This window comes from Chlorocebus sabaeus, chromosome 15 (genome assembly GCF_047675955.1).
Source record: "Chlorocebus sabaeus isolate Y175 chromosome 15, mChlSab1.0.hap1, whole genome shotgun sequence".
NCBI lineage: Eukaryota > Metazoa > Chordata > Mammalia > Primates > Cercopithecidae > Chlorocebus > Chlorocebus sabaeus.
The window spans coordinates 41,307,950-41,332,117 of record NC_132918.1 but is presented as its reverse complement, the minus strand read 5'-3'; the positions used below and the strand labels follow the sequence as shown (position 1 = coordinate 41,332,117).

Sequence of the window (24,168 nt, the reverse complement as noted above, 5' to 3'; positions counted from 1 at the left end):
GAGATAAATTTTGGTCTTTTTGAAAAGTACATGGGGACTTGCTCATTTTTTCCCCCCAGATACTAAAAAAAAAAAAAAAAAAAAAAAAAAAAAAATGCCTGCAGCTTTTCTTAAGCTCTATTTTAGTCTATGAATTGTGCCAAGTCTCAACTGCAAATCAAACCATTTTATTGTGGTGCAGCACTTAAACTCACTTGAGCTTTGTAAGAATTTTTTATTTGGAATGAAAGAATACGGTTTTCAGACCATGTCAGGAAATCATATCCTAACCATCTATACTTGCTCCAATGAAACTCAGACTTCCCTGGATTTTCTTTTCCTCATTCTCTGAATTTTAATCTGTGTGTTTAGTCTTTGAGTTAACTGAGAAGCGTTTTCATTCTGTGAACTAAGCACATTCCTTCAAAACCACAGGATTCCACTTCTCATTGGACTTATGACAATCACAACATTGGCATGCAGGTAAAAAAGAACTTGATTTGCTTTTCCCATCACACCTCTGGTTACCTCAGGGGACCCCACTTCAATGGAAAAAGAGTAAGGATAATTTCTGTCAAAGTATTCCTGAGCATTCTATAATGATTTAACCTTTCCTCTGCACACTTCCACAGCTGTAGCCATTGAATCATGTTAGATTTCTGCCTTCCAGAAGAAGGTAGAGTTTCAAGGAAAAGCAATTCTAGCAGACACCAGACCAGAGGAACTTCCCTTCTTCAGAATAACTCTCTCAGGAGATTCCTTTCTGCAGCCTAATGAGCTTATGGATTAAACTATTTTAGAGGATGGAATGGCCTAAGAGCATTCTAAATTCTGAGACTACAACTTTATCCTTTGTTCAACACACAATATGGGTCACTCTAAGCACTTAGCATTTAACAAAACTGAATCTGTACCATGTAAAAAAGGCAGAAAAGGTTTCAAAATGTGCTTTGTTATCAATATAATACCATGCATAAGTGGGTAGTTTATAGCTCAGTGTAACAGAGTAAAAAAAATTTCAAAGGTCAAAGGGCCTCATATGGATGGTGAGATAAGGCATAAATTTTTTTTCTGTTACTTCCCTTTTTGGCTGCTGGGCAGACTCTTCTGCAACAGAGGATATGATAACTGCCAGAGAATAAAGTGAAAAGTGTAGTCTTTGCAACTAAAAAATGTCAATTTAGGCTCAAGCACAATAAAAAAGCACAGTCTCTCACTCTGGTGGTCATATAATCAGTAATATTTCTAATAATAAACATAATTTACACTATAATTATAAAAAGGAGTTCATCTTATTAAAAAGTTGCTTGGGTTTAGAATGGCAACAACTCAAGTAAAAGCCAAGTTTTAGAGTACATTAACGTAGATATTTGTATTATTGATACTGCCTTTTAACCTATTAAGGATATAAAATTACTTTTTCTATATTTCCCCATTATGGTATGTCAAAACTTACGGACTCATGGCTGTTGTGCATACTTAAGGTATAGTTGGAGTTCCTGGGTAGAGAGGAGCTGCAAAAATCTAGAACAAAGAGCCATTACTACTCAGTGATCAAATCATTAAATACACATTTTAGTGCCATATAGTATTTTTTCTCTTATAGAATTTTTTGAAAGATGGAAAATAATGGGCTTATTCTGCCTTTATAATTCAAACATTACTTTCAAAATTTATAAAGCTTACTGAACTAACTACATTAATGGTGGAGTTAAGTTCATTTGTTTTGTTCTAAGAAAAGTATTGAAGTTTGAATATAACAGTCATGATGGTTTTAAAAATGAACACATTTAAGTTAGAGGCAATGTAGTATCATAACATTTCTACCAAAATATTTTCTACTGTTGGTGGAAGAAAGATGTGAGAATAATCTATGATTATGGAAACTCTGGAAGAGACTTAATCAAATTCATATAAGTACAGAGAAGACTGAGTAAATTATAGCAGGAGGACTTTAATATAGCAGCTGACAGAACTTCCTGACCATAAGGGATGTGAAAATCTACAAAGAAATACTGTTTTCATTCTAGATGAAAAACAACACAAACAATTCTCCATTTAGAAGTAATATTACCTAGAAAAGGAGAAACAGCTTAACGTCTTAAGATTCCCATGTTTCTTTCACTAACATGGAGGAAAAAAAGGACAGAAAAAGGAAACTCTAGAGCACTCTATATATAAAACCCTCAGCCTGTTTACCTGAGTCCTTCAGGGACTGAGTAGTTTTGAACAGCTGAGTTTTCTGGTAAACTATGTGTTTATCATTGTAAGAATTCAGTTTGGGTAAAAATATCTACTAAAAATATATTTAAATTCCCTGATTTTTCTTTAATATTTTCTTCCTAAATATTATGAAAGTCATTCAAACTTACTATAGAAATTAAAAAAGAAAAGAAATAGCCATAATTCCGCCACCCAGAAACAACCAGTTAGCATTTTTTCTCAGTTTATTTAACAGAGTATACAGGACATAATTCAAGACTATAAAATAATGAGATTCTCAGTCTACAAAACTATTTCAATAATGGTAAACATTTATTGAGTTCTTTGTAAAGCCTGGTACTATGTTAAACATTCTATATACATGGTCTCATATAGTCCTTATGAGCCAATGTGGTAGGTAATCCTATATCCCTATTTTAGAGATGAACAAAAAAAAAGGCTTTGAGAATTTATCAAGGACCCATAATAAGCCACAGAAACTAAATTCAAATCTTTTTGTCCAACTCTGAAGACTTATCTCTTAACCTCTTCATAAGATTAAAACGCTAAAAGGACACATACTGTTATGAATTTTAAGGGCTCCTACACATGCATCCTTTATACACACCCTTCATGGTTTTTCAAACCATGTCAGATTCTCATTTTTCAATTCTCAAGATACAGCATCTTCTTATAGCATCTTCACCACCTTTCCCATTTACTATCTTAAATGTGACCAATCTCTAACAAAACAAGCTTTTTGACATTTTGTGAAACATTTAAAGAGACTTCCAAGGAATGTAACATATGTAGACTTTGTGACACATATATTGGCATGTGCTCACAGCTCTGTTCTGAGATGAGATGTTATTATTTTGGCTTTGAAACATGAAGGATATGACATTTAAATCTAAATATGAACCAGCCAATCGTGAAAAGTCAGCATACTCATAATCCAAAAAGCTTCAATAGAAATTTAGGTAGTAATAGAAGGCGCATTACTCAGAGTCAAGAAACCTGGGTCATATTGGAGAGTAGAACAGTGACTACCTCTACAGAAAATTATGTTCATATACAAGCTACAACAAATATCAAATGTTATATAAAACAAACAACGCAGGGGAGTCCACAAGGATGTGGAATGCTTGAGCAAAAAAAAAGGAAGAGGCTCATTCAATGGCTTGTACTAAAAGATAAGCCCCAGATTCTAAAAGAAGGTAGGCAAACTGCTCCCAACTCACCCTGGTCTCAAAAGGTGAAGAAGGTAGAACACTGCAGAAGGAATAATGGAGTACAGTGAAAGGAGGCCAAGGGAGGTTGATAAAAATTAAGGATCAGCACATGTTTTCTTGTTTTAATTGGGGTAAGAACAGTGGACAAAGAGTTGGAGATAGGTTGTTCTGAGGAGACAAAGGGCTGTTTCAGTCTTGGCTGGGGTCAGCCATGTTTATCTTCCATCGAATGTGGACAAATAAAAAGCCTCACAGAAGTATTTTTTATCACATAAGCTTTGCAGGCATGTTGCTTTTAAACCCAATGACATATGCTACTATTTCATGTAACAGATAAAGTTTCCTTTTGTTTGTGAGGTTGTATATAAGAGAGTTTCATTAATCAAGTTGCCAATATAATTAAAAATTATTTGTGATTATAGTTTGCTGACATCTAATAATATAGTTATTTTACAACAGCAGAACATGTACCTACAGGAAAAGGGTGGCCCGGATGCCTGCAGGGACCAATGGGTAGCCATTTCAAGTATGCTTTCCTTCCACTGGCCTATTCCCTGCTAGGCTCTCTCTTCTCTAAAGAGATTGCAACATGGTATCACTCTGACATGAAAATCCCTAATTCTTAGGAGGTAAAGTAAAAAGTCTAGAGTGCAGTTTAGAGTCTGATTGCTTCTACAGTCCTTTCTAGATTATTCCATGAAGACTCTCAGGATAAGGCCTTGGATACATAGTTAAGACTGAACCCTCACTTCCACCCTTCCATACAATTCTTCTCCCTAAGTCGGCCTCTGTGTCTCTGCACTCTCTCAGGTTGACCTGACAAATCAGCACCTGAGTTTTTCAGGCCAAAAGCTTTTGGTTCCCTACTAAAAAATAAAACAAAACATAAATCAAGTTCGTAAAGGAGAAGGGATAGTTGCCTATAATGTAATAAACATGGTCTTCCTTCCCTCATCATAGTTTATTCAAATTATTAAAAGTGACTATAATTTGTATCCAGGACAATCAAGAATTGATTATATTTCTCTGCTTCTACTATTTGTAAATGTAAATGACAGAGTGTCTCCTAGATGCTTTGGGTATGGTGGAAAAATTAGTCCTTGATAAAACACAATAGACGACCACACAAATTTGAGTACTATTTAAGCCAATTAATTAACCACGATCACTCAAACTTAGGCAATATGATAAATACTTATCTTCACATACAAAGAAAAATGAATAAACTGCCTATAACAATATGGCATTAAAAATCATACTGATGTTCAATATTCTGTGGCTACTAACATTGTGGGCTATTTTTAAAAGTCAAAAATACTGAACTGTTTAGAAAATTCTGCATAGTAATAGTATTACATTATGAATTTTATTTTCAAATTTGATCAATAAAGAGGAAAATAATAAAGTTAAGCAGTCAAAAGAAGTAGCAAAAACAAGATAGTCATGCATATATACAGAACATATAGATTCATTTCTAGTTGATTCAATCCTATTTACATATTTAAAATACAAAGGCCGTCTGGCTAGTTCCATTGGTAGAGCATGAGACTCTTAAAATACAAAATACATCTTAATGTGTCAAGATAACCAGTTAGCACCAGGAAAGGAACTTTACTTTAGCTTCTGATTATTTTTTACTTTTATTTTTACTTTATTATTATTATTTTTGAGATGGAGTCTCGCTCTGTCACCCAGGTTGGAGTGCAGTGGCACAATCTTGGCTCACTGCAACCTCCACCTCCCAGGTTCAAGCAATTCTCCTGCCTCAGCCTCCCGAGTAGCCGGGACTCTGACAGGCGCGTGCTACCACACCTGGCTAATTTTTTGTATTTTTAGTAGAGACAGGGTTTCACCATGTTAGCCAGGAAGGTCTCTATCTCCTGACCTCATGATTCGCCCACCTCAGCCTCCCAAAGTGCTGGGATTAATGGCATGAGCCACTGCACCCAGCTTAGCTTCTGATTATGACCTCAGTATCTTGGAATAGATACTGAGGAATACTATGTATTTATCATCATGAATTAATAAAAAATTAATTTTGAAAAGTAATTGCTGTATATCATCAATTCAAAAGTGATTCAAATGAATTAAAACCTTAAAACTGGTAACTACTTGATGTTGCGAACAACTCTCCTACAGTGGTTTGTCTTCATCTCTTCCAGTGCTTGTTCCAGTTGTTGAACCAAATGCAGCAGGGTGGCTGGGTCTGTCTGTAGAACTCTGGTGTTGTGATCTCCATTTTGATTAAGGTGTAGCTTTATAGTCACTGCTGGTTTAATCTGTTGCCTGAGACTTCTACTTGCAAGCTTGATTTTAAATGAAATAAGAGCACAGTAACTATTTAATAACCATGCTGAATACATATATATAATTATCTTAAACCGTACACAAAAATTGTTTCAGATGAATTACAGATTTCAACATGAAAAGTAAACTTTAAAACCTTTGAAAAGAAAATAATGAGAATATATACACAATTTTATGGTATATAAGATTTCTTAAGCATGATATAAAAGGCTCAAACCATAAAGACAAAACTGGTAAATTTAACTATAATTTTCTTCAAAGGATACCTAAAGATGGTAAAAAAAAAAAGTCATAAACCAAGAGAAGATATTTTGCAACACACATATAACCAAAAAAAGATAGTATCCAGAATGTGTGACGAACTCCTCTCATTTAATAAGAAAAAAACCTCAAAATCCAAGATAAAAATAAACAGAAGATCTAAATAAGCATTTTAGAGAAGACAAACGAATAAACATAGAAAAATGTGTCCAACTTTATTAAACATCAGGATAATAGCCAGTAAAACCACACTGAAATACCATTTTACAAATATCAGACTAGCAAAAATTAAAAACCTGTCCATACCAGGCACTGCAAGTGACAGTAATGGGAACTCTCATCCACTGCTGGTAAGGGATGAGAAAATTACTTTGGAAAACAATGTGCATTACCAGCAACTCTACCCCTAGGCATATACCTTAACCTCTTACACATATACATTTATTCATGATAGTATGTTTCCAAGAACCAAAAACTAGAAATACCTCAAATATTAATTAACAACAGAACAGATAAACCAAGAACAATCACAGAATGAATTGCTTACTAAATGGTGAGGAAAGAAATGAACTACAGCAACATGGGTTATCATAGAAGAAACAAAAGTGTTGAAAAAGCAAGTCACAGAATACATGCAAGTTTAAAAAATACACAGTTTTGTGACAAAATTTATATTTTTAAAAAAACTATAAAGAAAAGATTACGGGCAGGGCGTGGTGGCTCACTCCTGTAATCTCAGCACTCTGGCAGGCTGAGGTGGGTGGATCACAAGGTCAGGAGTTTGAGACCAGCCTGGCCAACAGAGTGCAACCCTGTCTCTACTAAAAATACAAAAATTAGCCAGGCATGGTGACGTGTGCCTGTAGCCTCAGCTACTTGGGAGGCTGAGGCCGGAGAATCGCTTGAACCCGGGAGGCAGAGACTGTGGTGAGCCGAGATCACGCCACTGCACTTTAGCCTGGGCAGGAGAGCGAGACTCCGTCTCAAAAAAAAAAAAAAAAGAAAGAAAAGAAAAGAAAAGATTGACAGAAAATTCAGGATAATGATTTCCTCCAGGTGGCTGGGAAATGGTTACAATTGGGGGAAGGTACAGGTTCTTTAAAAGTACTGGTTTTATTTGTTAAGTTTGTTGGTGGGTGTACTGGTATTTGTTTTATCATTATTCTTTAAACTGGGTATCTATAACCTTTCATTTGTATAACACATTCCAAATTTAAAAAATAAGTACTACTGACATATTTTTAAAAGAAGAAAACCCAAAACTACAAACAATGACCAACTTGAAGGTCCTTTCAATCTTTAGATTCTCCATTAAAAGGTACCAGAATTACCCAAAGCAATAGCTGATTTGAAGTCTAGGAGAGAAACTGTACAAGTCTGAAACATCTTGTTATAGGAGAAAGCAAAAAAGTTATCAAAAATAGTGGAGTCATGTCAAGACGACTAGATTCCAGCTTGAAGAGATTTTCGAGTGAATAACAAATCTAAACCTGAGATTTCAGGATTAATTTAATTCCGTAACATAGAATATTTTGACTAGTAACTTCTTCCAAATAATTCTAGGTAACCTGGGCTTTCAAAAGAACCCAAGATACTGATCCAAGGCTGAATTTAATGTCCCCAAGTAATTTGCAAACAATACATCAATCCCTTTGGGTGAGCTGGTCCCCAAACATAAAATAGGTATTTGCAGGCTAAAGTACCAGTTTAAGATCACCTCTGTAGTACAGATAATTATAGATTATGACACATATACATATTATACATATGATAACTGAAAACAGTACTTATTTATTCAATTATAGTCTGTTTATATTTGTTTTTCCTCTACACTGACAGACAGGGACTGCACTGACAGGGACTGAGTGTATTTGGTGTGCAATTAAGCCATGACTTTTTTGTTGAAAGACTTAAAGCCACTATCCTCCAATTTTTAGACAACATATCTAAATTAAATACGTATACAAATATCTATACTATTCTTTAACAGTTCTAAAAAAGAGATTACATAACATCTCTAACAAACATCTAGTAAGACATTTTTCTCAGAAAGAAGTTGAATGACAGTACTACAGGACAAAGAACAGTAGCCCACAAAGTTCTTGATATGGACTTTTTTTTTACTGGGGATGAGATTCTGTCCTCCTCCCCGTAAACATAACAACAATAAAAGCAACTTTAAAATGAAATGTCTTATTTCAATGCAAATTAGAAAAAAAATAAAAAAAACCTTTACTTTGAAGGGCCATACCTCAAAGGCACTGAAAAGGGTATTCTGGCAAAAAACATCAAGTAGGAAACAGGATACATAAATTATGTTTCATGTAGCTACAGTTCCTGAAAGAATTCAGTTCTCTGTTTAGCCTCAGAGCAAACAATATGTGGGCAGGACAGGAAAAGAATGCTTTGAAGTAGTTGTAAATGGACCGGCCCTAAAACGAACATCCTCCAGCATCAGTCTCAGATGGTGGTACATTCAGTTACTAATGCTATTAACAAGGACATCAATTGTGTTGGCAATTTATTAAGTCTGGGGAAATGTTCCTACTAGACACTAAGCTATGATGATTAATTTGATTCCCATAAGTAACTGCACAATAATTAGGTGGTAATTGTCCATCACTACCAGTCTCCATGAGACAAGTCAGTTACTTAAACATGAAAGGCGCCGTATGTAGTTACTAGTTTCCTAGACATTTAGGTAGTCTTATCTGATCTGCCTTTCTCTATGAGCAGAAGAATCCACTCCAGTTAAAATCCTATGCAATGGTTTCAACAAATAAGCTGAGGAACTCAATGAGCTCTGAGTAGTAACTTTTTTAGCCCTTAAATGCATTTCTCCATAAGAAGCAACATTCATTCAGTATACCCTCAACCTTAAACTGTACTAGTCCTACCAATAGTGCAATGATTCAAACTCATTTCACTGGGTAAATGAGCTCTCGAGTTTAATTTTAGAAAATTCAATTTCTTAATTTTAACTTACAAAAATGTCTTCATAATGGACACACTCAAAGCAAATTAATAAAGTCAAAAAAAGAACTATTAAAGCCTATTGCACCCCCCAAAGTCAGGGGGCATTCGCACACAAGAGACAGGTAAAGATCTACAAGATAAATTACCGCTGAGCCACATACATGACCATCCCCATATCTCCACCGGGTTATTGTGAAAGGATCTGAATATAAAGGCTTATCCAGTCATTTCCCCCACAAACCCCACAAGACTTGCTGCTTATGAAGTCCCCCAGAGGATGAACTGTTTTGTTCTTTGCTGTATCCACAACACCTGGCACATGTTAGGGGTACAAGAAATATCTGATAAATAATTTAAGAAGCCACTTAACTGCCCTTACCACCCATTCTTTCTATTCAGCACCAAATGCCTATTATATGCCAAGTATTGTGCTGGGCACACAATAATGAACAAGACACAATACTTGCCCTCCTGGAGCCTACAGTCTGGCTTATACCACATCCTGTGTTCATGCCTATTCAAGCACTCATCACACTTGATTATAATTGCTGATTTCTAATGAAATTTTATTTTTTGGTCTCCCTCTTACTGTAAGACGGTGAGGACTTAAAGGCAAGCACTGCTATGTCCACAAGGCCTAGCACGCACTAGACATTCAATAAATGGTTTGATAACTGAATAGATGTGTAGAAGCAAGAATGGATTAATGGGACATAAGAGATTATCTTTTTAATTGTTTATCTGCACATACCTTAAGATGCTCATGACAATGGGATATTCTCTCTCTATGCCAGCCACTCTATCCCAAGTGTAAAATTTGAAGATACAGTAAGACAGGTACATCTTTCTTCTGTCCAAATCCTAAGGCTTTTGTCTTAACTCTTACTCCCCTGATGATCCCGCTATTCTTAAATGTTGCTCTTACTTTCAGTGACATTGTGTTGTGCTAGTGGTTGTTTTTCCTAAAACCACGCTTAATTACTGGCTTTTATTTCTATTAGCCATGAGCAACCAATGAGATTCAGTTCAGATGTCAGAGAAATCATTCTCATATGTGATTTCGACTAATCCGGCATCCAAGATTTAGGCCCATATCCTCACCTACTGTAGAGACTGCAACTTAAACAAGCTGTTATCACCTTAAATTCACTCTATCTTGAACTGATTAAGGCTATGTGGGAGTGTGGCTCTGGTGCCGCCTGAACTTCTAATTTTTTCAAAAGTTGCTAAAAATTATAATTCTGGTGTGAAATTTCCTAATTTTTTTTTTCAAACCATAGAAGGGAAGTGGTCAGACTGTGGATACCTTTTTAAGAAACTGACTTGCAGATGGACTAGATGAAGGGCAAGGAGAAGAGTCAAGAAAAAGTCCAAGTATTTTTGGCCTGTGTGATTCAAAGAATGGACATACCATCTGAGATGGGAGAGGCTGTGGCAGGAGCAGTTTCAGCAGGGAGGGGGTGTATGAGTCCTTTCTTACACTGCTATGAAGAAATAACCGAGACTGGGTAATTTATGAAGAAAAGAAGGCCAAGCGCGGTGGCTCATACCTGTACTCCCAGCACTTTGGGAGGCCAAGGCGGGCAGATCACAAGGTCAGGTGATTGAGACCATCCCGGCTAACCGGGTGAAACCCTGTCTCTACTAAAAATACAAAAAAAATTAGCCAGGTGTGGTGGCACGTGCCTGTGATCCCAGCTACTGGGGCGGCTGAGGCAGGAGAATGGTGTGAACCCGGGAGGTGGAACTTGCAGTGAGCCGAGATCGCACCACTGCACTCCAGCCTGGGCGACAGAGTGAGACTCTGTCTCAAAACATAAAAAAAAGAAAGAAAAGAAGTTTAATTGACACACAGTTCCACATGGCTGGGGAGGCCTCAGGAAACTTTCAATCATGACAGAATGCACCTCTTCACAGGGTGGTAGGAGAGAGAATGAATGCCAGATGAAGGAGGAAGCCCCTTATAAAACTAGCAGATCTTGTGATAACTCACTATCACAAGAACAGCATGGGGAAAACTGCTCCCATGACTCAATTATCTCCACCTAGTCCCACCCTTGACATATAGGGATTATTACAATTCAAGATGAGATTTGGGTGGGGACACAGAACCAAACCATATCAGTGGGTAAGAAAGGTGGGATTCAGTTTGGAACACACTGCATTTGAATGCTTATCAAATTACCAAAGTGGAGATGAAAATAGGCTTCAACTGTATGACTCTCAAGTTTAGAGGATAGTTCTAGACTAAAGATATACATTTGGGAATCCCAAGAATATGGGGATTATTTAAGACTTCAAATTGGATGAAACCAGCTTGAGAATGTAAGTGGAAAAGGTATGAAGACTCAGAACTGACCTTTGGGGCATCCCAATGTTTAAAGGGCAATGAGATAGAATCAGCAAAGGAGATTGAGAAAGAGGAGGCTGTGAAGTTGGATCAGAATCAGAGGAAGTTATTTCCCAGAAGGCAACTAAAGAAAGTATTTCAAGTAGGAAGGTGTGACTAACTGTGACAAATGCGTTAATAAACAGAATGGCATAAAAACTAAAAAGCGATGACCTTGAGTAAGTTATGAGAGTAGAGTGAAGATTATGAAGTCTGATTAGGAAAAGTTTAAGAGATAACAGGAAGAGAGAGTATACAAACAGAGAGACAACTCTTTCAAGAAGTCTTAGTGTAGGCCGGGTGTGGTGGCTCATGCCTGTAATCCCAGCACTTGGGGAGGCCGAGGCAGGTGGATCACTTCAGGTCAGGAGTTTGAGACCAGCCTGGCCAACATGGTGAAACCCCGTCTCTTCTAAAAATACAAAAATTAGCCAGGCGTGGTGGCACACACCTAGAATCCCACTGTAATCCCAACTACTTGGGAGGCTGAGGCAGGAGAATCACTTGAACCCAGGAGGCAGAGGTTGCAGTGAGTGGAGATCATACCACTGCACTCCAGCCTGAGCAACAGAGTGAGACTGTCTGGGGAAAAAAAAAAAAGTCTTAGTATAAAGAGGAGCAAAATAATGGAGCAGCAGCAGGAGGAGTACATGGAGTCAAGACTGGGTTTCTGACTGTGTGCAGAAGGGAGAGGCAAACCAAGTATGACGCAGGTAAAAGAGGGAATAATTGCTAGAACTATGTCCTCATGGGGGGAAATGCAGATGGACTGAGGTATACAAGGGAAAAGGCTGCCTGTAGATAAGAGCATGGGCACTTCATCAAGAGGAACAGGAGAGAAGACAAGTGGAGCAAATGGGTCCTGATACAGGCTGAAAGATGTGGTGACAGGTGCGTGTGGGAGTTCTTTCTGTTTGCTTCTCTTTTATTAGTCAAGTTGGAAGCAAGGTCAACAGCTAAGCATGTGGAGCATGGAGGAGATGTTGAGGCTTTGAAGAAAGAGATATAGGACATGCATGGTCCCTGCTATCCCAGTGTTTACCGTTTAGTCAAACAAAAAATAAAAAAACAAAAAACCAGGTACATATAAGTGAGATGACTTGCCGAAAGAGGAAGCACAGGTGTCATGAAAAGAAAACACAAATGCCACCAAAATTTAACTGTGTCTAGTGGCAGGGGGCATTTCTCCCAAAGGGAGACATCATTTAGAGCACAAACCCTTTCTATAAAGAACCAGATAATATTTTAGGCTTTGCAGACCATACAGTTCCTGGCACAACTACTCAACTCTGCCCTTGTACTTTGAAAGCAGCCATCCTTTCTATAAAGAACCAGATAATATTTTAGGCTTTGCAGACCATACAGTTTCTGGCACATCTACTCAACTCTGCCCTTGTACTTTGAAAGTGGCCATAAATAATACATAACAAAGGAGCATGACTGTATCCCAAAAAAACTTTATTTACAGAAATAGGTAGCAAGCCAGATTTGGCTCACAGGCCATAGTTTGTTGAGCCCTGATTTAAACTGAGACTTACAAGGATAAGAAAGTCAAGTCAAGAAGAAGTAGCAAAGCAGAAAAAGCATTTCATATAGAGTAAACATAATGTGTAAAGGCCTGATGCTCCTCATATTTTGAATTCCCACCTTCACTCTCTGCCCAAGGGTGCTAGATTAACTTTCCTACATGATTGTTTTTTAAGGTTACTGTCTCTCTCTTTTTTTTTTTGAGACGAAGTCTCCCTTCGTTGCCCAGGCTGGAGGGCAACGGCACAATCTCAGCTCATTGCAACCTCCACCTCCTGGGTTCAAGCAATTCTCCTGCCTCAGCCTCCCAAGTAGCTGGGACTGCAGACATGTTCCACCCTGCCCGGTTAATTTTTGTATTTTTAGTAGAGATAGGGTTTCACCATGTTGGCCAGGCTGGTCTCGAACTCCTGACCTCAGGCGATCTGCCTGCCCTGGCCTCTCAAAGTGCTGGGATTACAGGAGTGAGCCACTGCGCATGGCCTTAATGTTACTCTCTTATCCAAATATCTACAAGGGCTTCCTATCGTCTGCCATGTCAGATATAAACCCCTCTAACCAACTTTCTATAACCTATTTGGACATTACCTCCATTTGAATCAGAAGAAGCCACTACAACAGTGGTTTCCAAACTATTGCACATTAGAGTTACCTGGGTGAAAATAAGCTTTAAAAAATCCTGATGCTCAGGCCGAACTCTATACCAATAAATCAGAATCTCTGGGTATTACACACAAACATCAGAATTTCTGTAAAGCTCCCCAGGTTATTCCAATATGAAGTCGAATTTGAAAACAAGTGCACTGTAATACATATTTATCTGTCATTTCCATATCCATGTGGGTCTTTACAACATATTCTGCCTTCTCTACTAAGAATATTTACCCTAATTTTCTCTATTCATTCATCCTTCTGAAATTTCACTTCCTTTTGCTGGAAGCTTTCTTGGATCATGCCAGCACATACACACAATTACACGTGTTGTTGTTGTTGTTTTTTTTTTTTTTTGAAACAGTTGTCATCTTCATTTATATAATTATATTCTTCTTTCCCCATCAAGAACCTTATTTTATAAGCCCCTTTCATTACTAGTTATTTTCAGAACACCTAATATCCCTAACCAAAGTGATACTATCTTTTCCAGTTGAAAGTATTTTACACTTCTTTTGTGTCTCAAAGCATTTAGCACAGCTCTAATCAGCAAATAGATGGCATTCAATACACATCTACTAATTTATCGCTCTCTGCTTCATAAAGGACTATAAGCAATGGTCTGAATACACCCTTTTGTTTATGTGACTTTAAAATCAACTGAAAGATGAATCTCACAAAAATAATATTGTGAGAGAAGTCAGGTACAGAAGAATATTTACTGAGTCATCCATATATACAAAGTTAAAAGGCAGGTAAATGTAATTTGTGTTAGAAGTCAGGATGCTGGTTACCTTTGGAAAGGAGGGAAGGGGCAGTAATTAGGAGGCAAGGAGGATGCTTCTGGGGTATAAGTCACAGTTAAATGCACCATGTGATAATTCATTGAGCGGTACATTGACCTGTGCACTTTTCTACATCTGTTAAATTTAAACAGAAAAGTTTTTAAACATCTAGGCACCAATCTAAAAAATCTACATAACCATCTCCTTTTCCAAAATAACCGATTTCTTGCAAACTTTGCAAATTAAACTGATTTGAACACACTGAAAATAAAATAAATGAACTATTTGTGAAATGGCCTAAAAATGAACATTAAAAAACAAAGTTTCAAACCGGATCTTAGTTAAGGTGGTAAAGAATCCAATAAACAGGACACAAACCTAAAATAATTCTTATATTCTACGTCAAGTTAATTTGAAAAATACTATACCTGTACATCTAGTCGCCATTCAAGGTTATGATAACTGGGAAGACTTGGTGCCAATTCACTTAGAATAGTTCTGATCTCTTTTCTGTTGTCCAGATAAAGCTGAAGCAACAATTTGTTTAATTCTTCAGAGAATCCCAGAACAAAAACAGAGTCTTGGAAATCCAGTTCAGAAATCTAAGTGAATTGAGTTTAAAGAACATCAACATTTATCTTTGTCTAGCTAAAATACTTGAAATACACAAAAGAATATGATATACTCTAATTTATTCTGTCTAGTAAAAGAAACAGCATTCCTTAAAGATAACCACTGCTCACCATTCCAAAATCCAAGTTACTGATACATAAAAGTACTTTATTAAAGTATAAAATGGAAAGAATTGTTAAGATGCCCAGTTTCCCTTCCTATTCTTCATCAAGCCAGATACTGCTGATATGCAAACAAAATATTAATACAGTCTCCTCCTCTTAGGATACATAAATGGTTTAACAACATGCAGAATTAGAGGTACTTCTATACTAGCTATTTATACCAGCAAGAGGTATTTGTATCAGTAGATATTATATGATTTTTATTTTTTAGGTATGTCTTCAAAAAATCGATTATAAAACATTAACAACATTATTAAAATCCACAGGTACCTGCCAAGACTATGATGTAGAGTACACCAGACTTTTCTTAAGAATCCAGGCAATACAAAACAGTCCAGAGAAACCCTTACCATGAGCTTTGAGCTCTCAGTGAGGAGATACGTTAATCCTTCCACACCATGCTGGACAGTGTCACTACTCACATTCAGTTTTCCTGAGAAAGAAAAGTGAAAACAAGCAAATAAATTACTACTGTGGTATTTATCTTGTTCATATTTGTCTTTAAAAATAAACACTATTTATTACTACATGTTTTCAAACACTGCACGAAAAATAGTAAGTTGGCCAGAGGCTCATGTTCCTTCTCATTCCACTCCCAGCCAAATGCCATTGGTATTTCCCACCATGTAACCTTCTTAACAAAACGCAGTACTGTGGAGACTAGTATAAGGTGCGTAGCCCTTCTCTTGAAAGCGTAGCTCCTTCAAGTCTGGCGGAAGAGGAACTCTTAATCCCAGAGACTGCCTCTTACCCAGGGGAAAACAACACTTTTTTAGCAGAAGCGGATATCTGAACAACTAATAATGATAACCAAATACTTGCATATTTACAGTTGACTCAGCTATTCCACAGACTTTGGTATATTTATACAAAATACTTTTCAGTATTTCTGAAAGTAAGGTGGTATTATGTATGTACATTTTACCATAAGAAAACTGATTTAATAGAAGCTTTAACAATCTCACAGCTACTTCAGAGACGGGCAGGATTTGCACCCTGACTGAGGAGCTCTGCTGGTTTTATTCTACTACAATCGGAACAAGATCCTAGGAGTCACAATAATCCCTTTCTCTCCCGGGAGACAGGGAATGGATCGCAACCGCCCTGGCAGCCTGCGGAGCCGTCCCCTTCCCCTTCTTACTGGCAGCGCCTTCGTAGATTTTTGGGTTTGTGCCGCGCCTCAGGAATTCCACAGCAATCCGCCCAAACTCGGCGACCACTGCAATGAAAGTCAGAATGCTGTTGAGTGCCGGGCGCTGCCTTTGACCTCCTCCCCAGCCCACAGAACACCACCCCCAAGCTCGCTGACCCGCGCTGTCCACTTGAGGCAGGAAGGCCAGGTGCTCCTTATGCTCCTCGGACAACTCCAGCAGCATCTTCACTCGCCTACGATTTCACCCGGCAGCGCGGACCCCGCCTTCCCCTCTTCCGGCGCCGTTGTCCGGGCGCCTAGAGGCTCCGGCGTCGCAGCGTCCGGAGCTTTGGGTTCCGGCCTACGAACTAACGCCCTACACTCGGACGCCCCCTGCGGCGCAGGCTAAGGTCAGAACGTTCTGCCTTTTGTAAATCATCCCGCAAAGGTGTAGTGAGCGCCGGCTGGGTGCAAGGTGCTAGGCTCTGTGGGAGATGAAAAAGTGTTTCCAATCCGACACGCCCCCTCGTGGAGCATACATTAATATCAATAGCTCACATTTGTTAAGCACTGACCGTGTCAGGAAGTGTTCTTACATTTATTAAATACATTTGGAGTTCACAAGAACCCTGTGAGATAGGTTCCATAATAATTTCCCCTAGAGATAAGGAAACTGAGAGACAAGTCCAGCAACTGACACTTTTATAAAGCTAATAGTTTCCACAGAGCTTCTGTATATGTTATCTTAAATGTATCTCAGTTAATATCCTCAACAGCCATGGCTTTGTTTTTCAGATAAAGAGACAAAGCTCCAGAGATTATATGACAAAGCCTGTGACAGAGCTAGAAGGAAAGGGTTGGATCCCTCACTTACCTGCTCCAAAGCCCATCCTTCCACCTACCAGGCTGAAAGCTTGTGACAAGGTTTATGAGTGATTATAAATTAGGATAAAGATAATGATGACAATGACCACTGCTTACAGGATTCAGAGCAATGTCTTTCTCTCTCTCTCTCTCTCTTTTTTTTTTTTGATAGAGCCTCACTCCCAGGCTGGAGTGCAGTGGCGGGATGTCAGCTCACTGCAACCTCCGACTCCCGGGTTCAATCGATTCTCTTGCCTCAGCCTCCTGAGTAGCTGGGATTACAGGTGCCCACCACCATGCCTGGCTAATTTTTGTATTTTTAGTAGAGATGGGATTTCACCATGTTGGCCAGGCTGGTCTTGAACTCCTGACCTCAAGTCATCCAGCCGACTCGGCTTCCCAAAATGCTGGGATTACAGGCGTGAGCCACCACACCTGGCTCAGAGCAATGTTTTTAAAAAAGTGTTTAGGGCCTGTGATAATTTAGTTCCTTTTCCAACTCTCTCTTCTCACCTACTGTGGTTCAAATATAAGAGACTATAAAGTTGCTAATTGATAGGAATATGATTCTTCAAATCTCAACCCCTTTAAAATGGAGGGCGTGGAGGAGGAGAGGGGAAGGGGAAGAGACTCTTCATATGTCTTTTCTGAGGCTTGAGACAACTCTTTCTATATTCTGAGTCTCCCAGGCAGACTAAAAATTGGAAGAGGTTTTCAATTAACTTCTCTGTGTCTACTTTGTCCTTCACATCTGACTGAAATTGTTTCTTCCACTGTGGCACAGAAAGACAGGTCCTTGAACTTATTAATTAGGTCTTGAAGTAGCATTTGCAGAGAGAACACAATTTTTACTTAGACTGTGGATTGCAGATTAGCAAAAATTGCATCATTTCCTGAAGTTGCCTTTATTCATACATTATTGAGAAAACATCCATTATTAAAGAATAATTTTCAGAACAGGTAAAATCGTGACTCTTCTACAAGTGTACAATGAACACATGTCACAAAATGTATTGAACTAGTTAATTAATGAGAGAATTAGTGAGAGTACAGTAAAAACCCGTTTCAACTGATTCAAAAGAGGTATTCAAGAACTGTACATATTTAGGGAATAGGAATGCTGAAATGAATTTGCAAATAGATACAGTAGTATGCCAATATGAAATGGCCTTTCTTCTCCGTAATCTCAGGGAATGAAGTGAGGACAGGTGATGTGAAGGTGAGACTAGGGAGTGGCACAATGGGCTGTCTAAAGTCGGTGGTCAAGGAACTAAGTTAGGCCAGGTGTGGTGGTTCATGCCTGTAAACCCAGCACTTTGGAAGGTCAAGGCAGGAGGATCACTTGAGGGCAGAAGTTCAAGTCTAGCCTGACCAACATGGTGAAACCCCATCTCTACTAAAAATACAAAAATTAGCCAAGCATGGTGGCATGTACCTGTGGTCCCAGCTACTTGGTAGCCCAAGGCATGAGAATTGCTTGAACCCAGGAGGCAGAGGTTGCAGTGAGCCAAAATTGGAGTCACTGCACTCCAGCCTGGGTGACAGAGTGAGACACTGTCAAAAAAAAGAAACCAAGTTTTATCCAAGAAAAACCAGCCTGGGAGTTAAAACACCCCAGGATAATTTATAGAGTGACTTCTGTTGCCATAGGTGATATAGTTTTTTAGAAAAAATTACCTGAGTGAAAACTCAAAACTCTAGATTCCATATCTGGCTCTGACACTACCTGTATGACTTCCAGTAAGTTGTTTTTATGTTACAAGCATAGTCTCTTCATCTGTAAAATTGGTATTTTAATACTGCCCTTCTGTGCCATACAGGACTGTTATGATACTCAGCTGAACTAATAAAATTGATTTTGATGATCAAATGAAACAATAAATTAGAATTAAGCAAACAGCAGCATTTACATTTTATAGGAGCAGATTTTATGCTCCTATAAATTCACAAACAATCATCTTAAAAGCCATTCATTTAATTCAACAAACATTTACTGAGCAATTCCTTAAAGGTTCAAAGATATGCTATGCTTTGGCAATTTGTAGATGAATAAAACAATGTCCTTGCCCTCTAGAAGGTGTCAGAAAAGTGAGGGAGACAGATAATGAAGTAATTCCAATACAGTGTGATGAATAGCAATACTTGAAAAATGAACAAAATGACAAGGAAGCACAGAGAATACACGTTAACTCTAATTTGAAAGAATCTGGCTGAGAATAAATGTCCCAGCGTATCTTGTGTATGTTAATACTAATGCTCTACAATTAGATTTACATTATAAATATATACAGTCTTAATGTCACTTCATGCAATCTTACTTCCAGGGCGAATGTGAACAAAGAATAAATACTCAGTATTTTTTTCACTTGATGCTGGTAGGGAACAACGCTTCATATCAATTATCCCCTCATATTCTCTCTGCATCTTTATATCCCCCTCCAGCTCATGTGTCTTTCTTTTCTCTTACATTTTCCCATATTTTTCTCCTTCCTCAGTATTCTAGCCCAGAATCCTTGCACAGGGTATTTCCTTAGCTGTGTTTCAATGATACATAAAATATTATCACCCCCTGCAAGGAATTACAGCTCAATGCACTACACTGTCAAGAGGACATTAACGTGGTGACAAGCCTCACTCACACCATCCACCTTCTCATGACTCTAAAACTGGCACCAAATGCATGAATTAGCTCCTGAGATTTTAAAAAAATATTTAATTCATTAAAAAATTGTATTATAAATGCAAACAGAAAAGGGTACAGATTTTTAAAATACTCATTATTGAATTTTCTAAAATTAAACACACCTATTACTCCAGAACAAGAAATAGAATGTTACAACACCCCAGAATTTCTGCTATGCCTCCTGCCAGTCACTATCATCTCTTGTTTTCTCTATAGTGAACTAATACCTATACACATGCTGCCTTACAACATCCCTGTAGAATCATCTATGTGTGTGTGTGTGTGCGTGCACATGCGTGTGTGTGTGTGTTTGTATTAACCTTTGTGCCCCAACCTTGCAATATCTAACTGGGAACTCAAAGGCATTTTTTTAGAATGAGCCTTAGATTTTAGGTGTCTCCGACTGTTGTACCAAAATCTATCTTATAATCATCTTAGTAAATTGCCTCAAAAATATAAAATACTTGGAAAAAAACTTTAACAGAAGATTTACAAGACCTATATACTAAAAATTACAAAACTTTGCTGAGAGGAATTAAGAAATAATTGGAGATATATACCACCAATACAGAAATATGTCATGGATAATAAGATTTAATATTATTAAAAGGTCAGTTGTACCCAATCAGAATAATTCCAACAGGCTTTTTTTTTTTTTCCCCCCCGCAGTTGCAAGATTTAATAGAGTGAAACAGAGCTCCCATACGAAGGGAGGGAACCCAAAGAGGGTAGCCATTGCTGGCTCAAATGCCTGGGTTTATATCCAGATCATTGTCCATCCCGCTGTGCTCTCAGGCAATAGATGATTGGCTATTTCTTTACCTCCTGTTTTTGCCTAATTAGTATTTTAGTGAGCACTCTTTACTATCTGTTTGGTTGGGTTTGAGCTAAGTTGTAAGCCCCGTGTTTAAAGGTGGAAGCTGTCACCTTCCCAGCTAGGCTTAGGGATTCTTAGTCAGCCTAGGAAATCCAGCTAGTCCTGTCTCTCTCAGTCTCCATTCTCAACAGGAAAACCCAAGTCCTGTTGGGGAGGTTGGCTGACAACCGCTCTAACTGCTTCCTGCTGAATTGGGGTGTAGTAGGGGTTGTGCAGTTGAGATTTCCTCAGGAGGGGTGCCTTCAATGTCATTAATATCGGAGCATGGGCTAGCAGGCTGGTCCAGGGGTCCACGGTAGATCTGAGCCATGGAGTGCATCTGGGGCTCCATGTGAAGAACCACATTTGTAGCTTTACAACTTTGATTCTGGAAGAGACAAACTTAACAAGGAAGTTAAAGATACAGGGATTGAAATGTATGGCCTGCTGTGCAGGGGATTATTTCTTCAGCACACTTCACAGGCCCTGGTTGTCTGCTTGATAGTTTTGAAGAGGCCTGGTCCAGTAAATAATGATTTGGCCATCTGATGGGTGCTATCAATGCCTAAGGGAAAGGTTTGGTGAAGGGTTTTAAGTAATTTCCATTGATTAGCTGCAGGCTAAAGTATTTTCCCTTCTTTGGTGGCTAGCCACCCTGAGGGGGAGGAAACCATGTCCTCTTGAGGTTCCCCATTCTATTTCTCCTGCTGAGTACTGGGGCTTGGTTTCCTGGAGGGGATTATCCCATACTAGGGGTCCTTCTATAAGTATTTTTAATGGAGGGTCCTGCCTTGTGGCTCTTTTGGCTTCAATATCCACTTGGCGATTCCCTTCTGTTTCCCTTTCCTTTCCAATGACCCTGGCAGTGTAAGACTGCCACCTCTTTAGGTTTCCATACAGCCAATAATAATTTCCTAATGGCTTCCTGATGTTTGATAGGTGTTTCCTCAGAAGTTAGGAATTCCCTTTCTCTCCATATTGCTGCATGGGCATGGAGGACTAGGTAAGCATACTTGGAGTCTGTATATATATTTACCCTTTTTCCTTCTCCTAATTCTAGTGCCCAAGTGAGGGCTATGAGTTCTGCCAGCTGAGCACTAGTTCCTGGAGTGAGGGGATTACTTTCAAGTATTCCATAATCACTAACCACTGCATACCCTGCTTTTTGAAGTCCTTTTTCTACAAAGGAACTTCTATCAGTATATAAGTTGAGGTTGGGATCAGTCAAGGAAACCTCTAGAAGGTCCCCTCTAATGGTGTAGGTTTGAGCAATTACTTGTGGACAGTTATGTTCTATCTTTTCTTCATTGTTTGTAAGAAATGTGACTGGGTTAAGAGTTGCACAAGTGTGCAGTTGCAGCACTGGCCCTTCAAGTAATAGAGCCTGATATTTAAGCAAACTGTTGTCTGACAGCCACAAGTCTCCTTTAGCAGTGAGTATGCCATTCACATCATGAGATGTCCACACAGTAAGATATCTTCCCTGTATTATTTTAACTGCTTCAGATACTAAGACTGCTACTGCCACCACTATCCATAAACAATGAGGCCAACTGTTTGCCACTGCATCAATTTCCTTACTCAGGTATGCCACGGGTTGCAAGCTCATCCCTTGGACCTGTGTAAGGACTCCTAGAGCTATTCTTGTTTTTTCTGTGACATATAAAGAAAAGTCTTGCCCCGTTGGCAAGCGTAACACTGGGGCTTGGGTTAGGGCCTTCTTTAGGGCCTGGAAAGCCGCTTCTGCTTCAGGTGTCCATCTTACTAGATGGGTATTGGCTTTCTGAGTTTCCTTAATTAGTGTATATAATGGACTGGCTATTTCACCGTACCTGGGAATCCGTATTTGGCAGAAACCTGTTATGCCAAGGAACCCTTTTAGTTGCTTTAGGGTTTTGGGATGAAGATAAGCCAGTATAGGCTGGATACGTTCCTCACTGAGGGCCCTGGTGCCTTTGGATAATTTTAGCCCTAAGTATTTAATCTGCTCTGAGCAGAACTGAGCCTTTGGTTTGGAAACCGTGTAGCCAAAAGGTAGTGAGGAAATTTAAGAGCATTTGGGTGGCTTGATGGCACAAGGTTTCTGAACGGGCGGCTAAAAGTAAATCATCCATGTACTGAAGGACAAGAGTGTCCAGGTATGAGAATTAAGTCTTGTGCTAACTCAACAGGCTTTTAAAATAGAGAATGGCAAGTTTATTTTAAAATTTATATGGAAATGCAAAGGACTAAAAATAGCCAAAACAAACTTGAAAAACAATAACAAAATTGGAGGATACATATTACCTGATTTCAAGACTAATTAAGATGTAGTAATTAAGACAGTGTAGTATTAGTATAATGACAAGTAAATAGATCAATGGAAAAAAATAGAAAGTCTGGAAATAGATCTGTATCTGTATTGCCAATTGATTTTCAACAGAGATGCTAGGTAATTCAGTGGGGCAAAGGAAAGTCTTTTCAAAAATTAATCCTGACCCTTACCACATATCACTCACACAAATAATTTGAGATAGATTATAAACCTAACATAAAGCCTAAAATTATTGAACTTCTAGAATAAAATATAAGAGAAAATCTTCATTACTTTTGAGTAGGCAGAATTCTTTTTTTTGAGATGGAGTCTCACTCTGTCGCCCATGCTGGAGTGTAGGGGCACTGTCTTGGGTCACGGCAACCTCTGCCTCCCAGGTTCAAGCAGTTCTCCTGCCTCAGCCTCCTGAGAAGCTGGGATTACAGACATGCACCACCATTCCTGGCTAATTTTTGTATTTTTAGTAGAGACAGGTTTTCATCATGTTGGCCAGGCGGTATTAAACTCCTGACCTCAAGTGATCCACTCACCTCGGCCTTCCAAATTGCTGGGATTGCAGGCGTAAGCCACCGCATCAGGCCAGGCGGAGTTCTTATAGTGGAAATAAAAAGCATGAATCATAAAAGAAAAAAATGATAACTTCTACTTCATCAAAGTTAAAAACATTTTTGTTTATCAGAAAACGCTATTAATAAAATGAAAAGGTGATCCCACAAACTGGGAAAAATATACACTATATATCTATATCTATCTATATATATGATGATGAACTTGTATCATAAATACAAAAACTCTAATAAACCAATAATTAAAAGATAACCCAACCTTTTAAATAGGCAGAAATTTGCATTGCTACTTCACAAAAAATACACAAATGGCCAGTAAGCACATGAAAAGGCATCCAGCATCATAGTCATAGGAAAATGCAAATTAAACCACAATGATAGGCCATTTCAACCCCCTAGAATGACTAAAGGTAAAAATCACTGATGACACCAAGTATGTGAAGCAACCAGAACTCTCGTACATTGCTAGTCAAAGTGTTAAAAATCATAAAACCACTTTGGAGAACTCTTAGGTAGTTTCTCATAATGTTAAATGTACATTCACCCTGTTATCCAACAATTCTACTCCTAGATACGTACCCAAAAGAAATGAAAGCATATGTCCAGAAAAATACTTTTTACAATAATGTTCATAGTGCTTTTTTCAT

The 24,168-nt window shown here is 38.4% G+C and overlaps 1 protein-coding gene across 1 annotated transcript; it reads right to left on the bottom strand.

The window, feature by feature from the left end:
- Positions 1–2,408: 2,408 nt before the first annotated feature.
- On the bottom strand, positions 2,409–16,545 carry COMMD2 (COMM domain containing 2). Its single transcript, XM_008008745.3, has 5 exons — positions 16,416–16,545; positions 16,248–16,325; positions 15,457–15,539; positions 14,738–14,911; positions 2,409–5,719 (listed from the first exon to the last, which is right to left on the bottom strand). Exons 1-5 carry the CDS (start codon positions 16,480–16,482, stop codon positions 5,522–5,524), a joined length of 600 nt encoding a protein of 199 aa, XP_008006936.1. The 5' UTR covers positions 16,483–16,545; the 3' UTR covers positions 2,409–5,521.
- Positions 16,546–24,168: the final 7,623 nt, after the last annotated feature.

Coding starts and splice junctions, on each gene's coding strand:
- COMMD2 (XM_008008745.3), bottom strand. CDS start 16,482: ATGCTGCTGGAGTTGTCCGAGGAGCATAAGGAGCACCTGGCCTTCCTG. Junction 15,540..16,247: donor AATCTACGAAGGCGCTGCCA/GTAAGAAGGGGA, acceptor TTTCTTTCTCAG/GAAAACTGAATGTGAGTAGT. Junction 14,912..15,456: donor CTGAGAGCTCAAAGCTCATG/GTAAGGGTTTCT, acceptor CAATTCACTTAG/ATTTCTGAACTGGATTTCCA.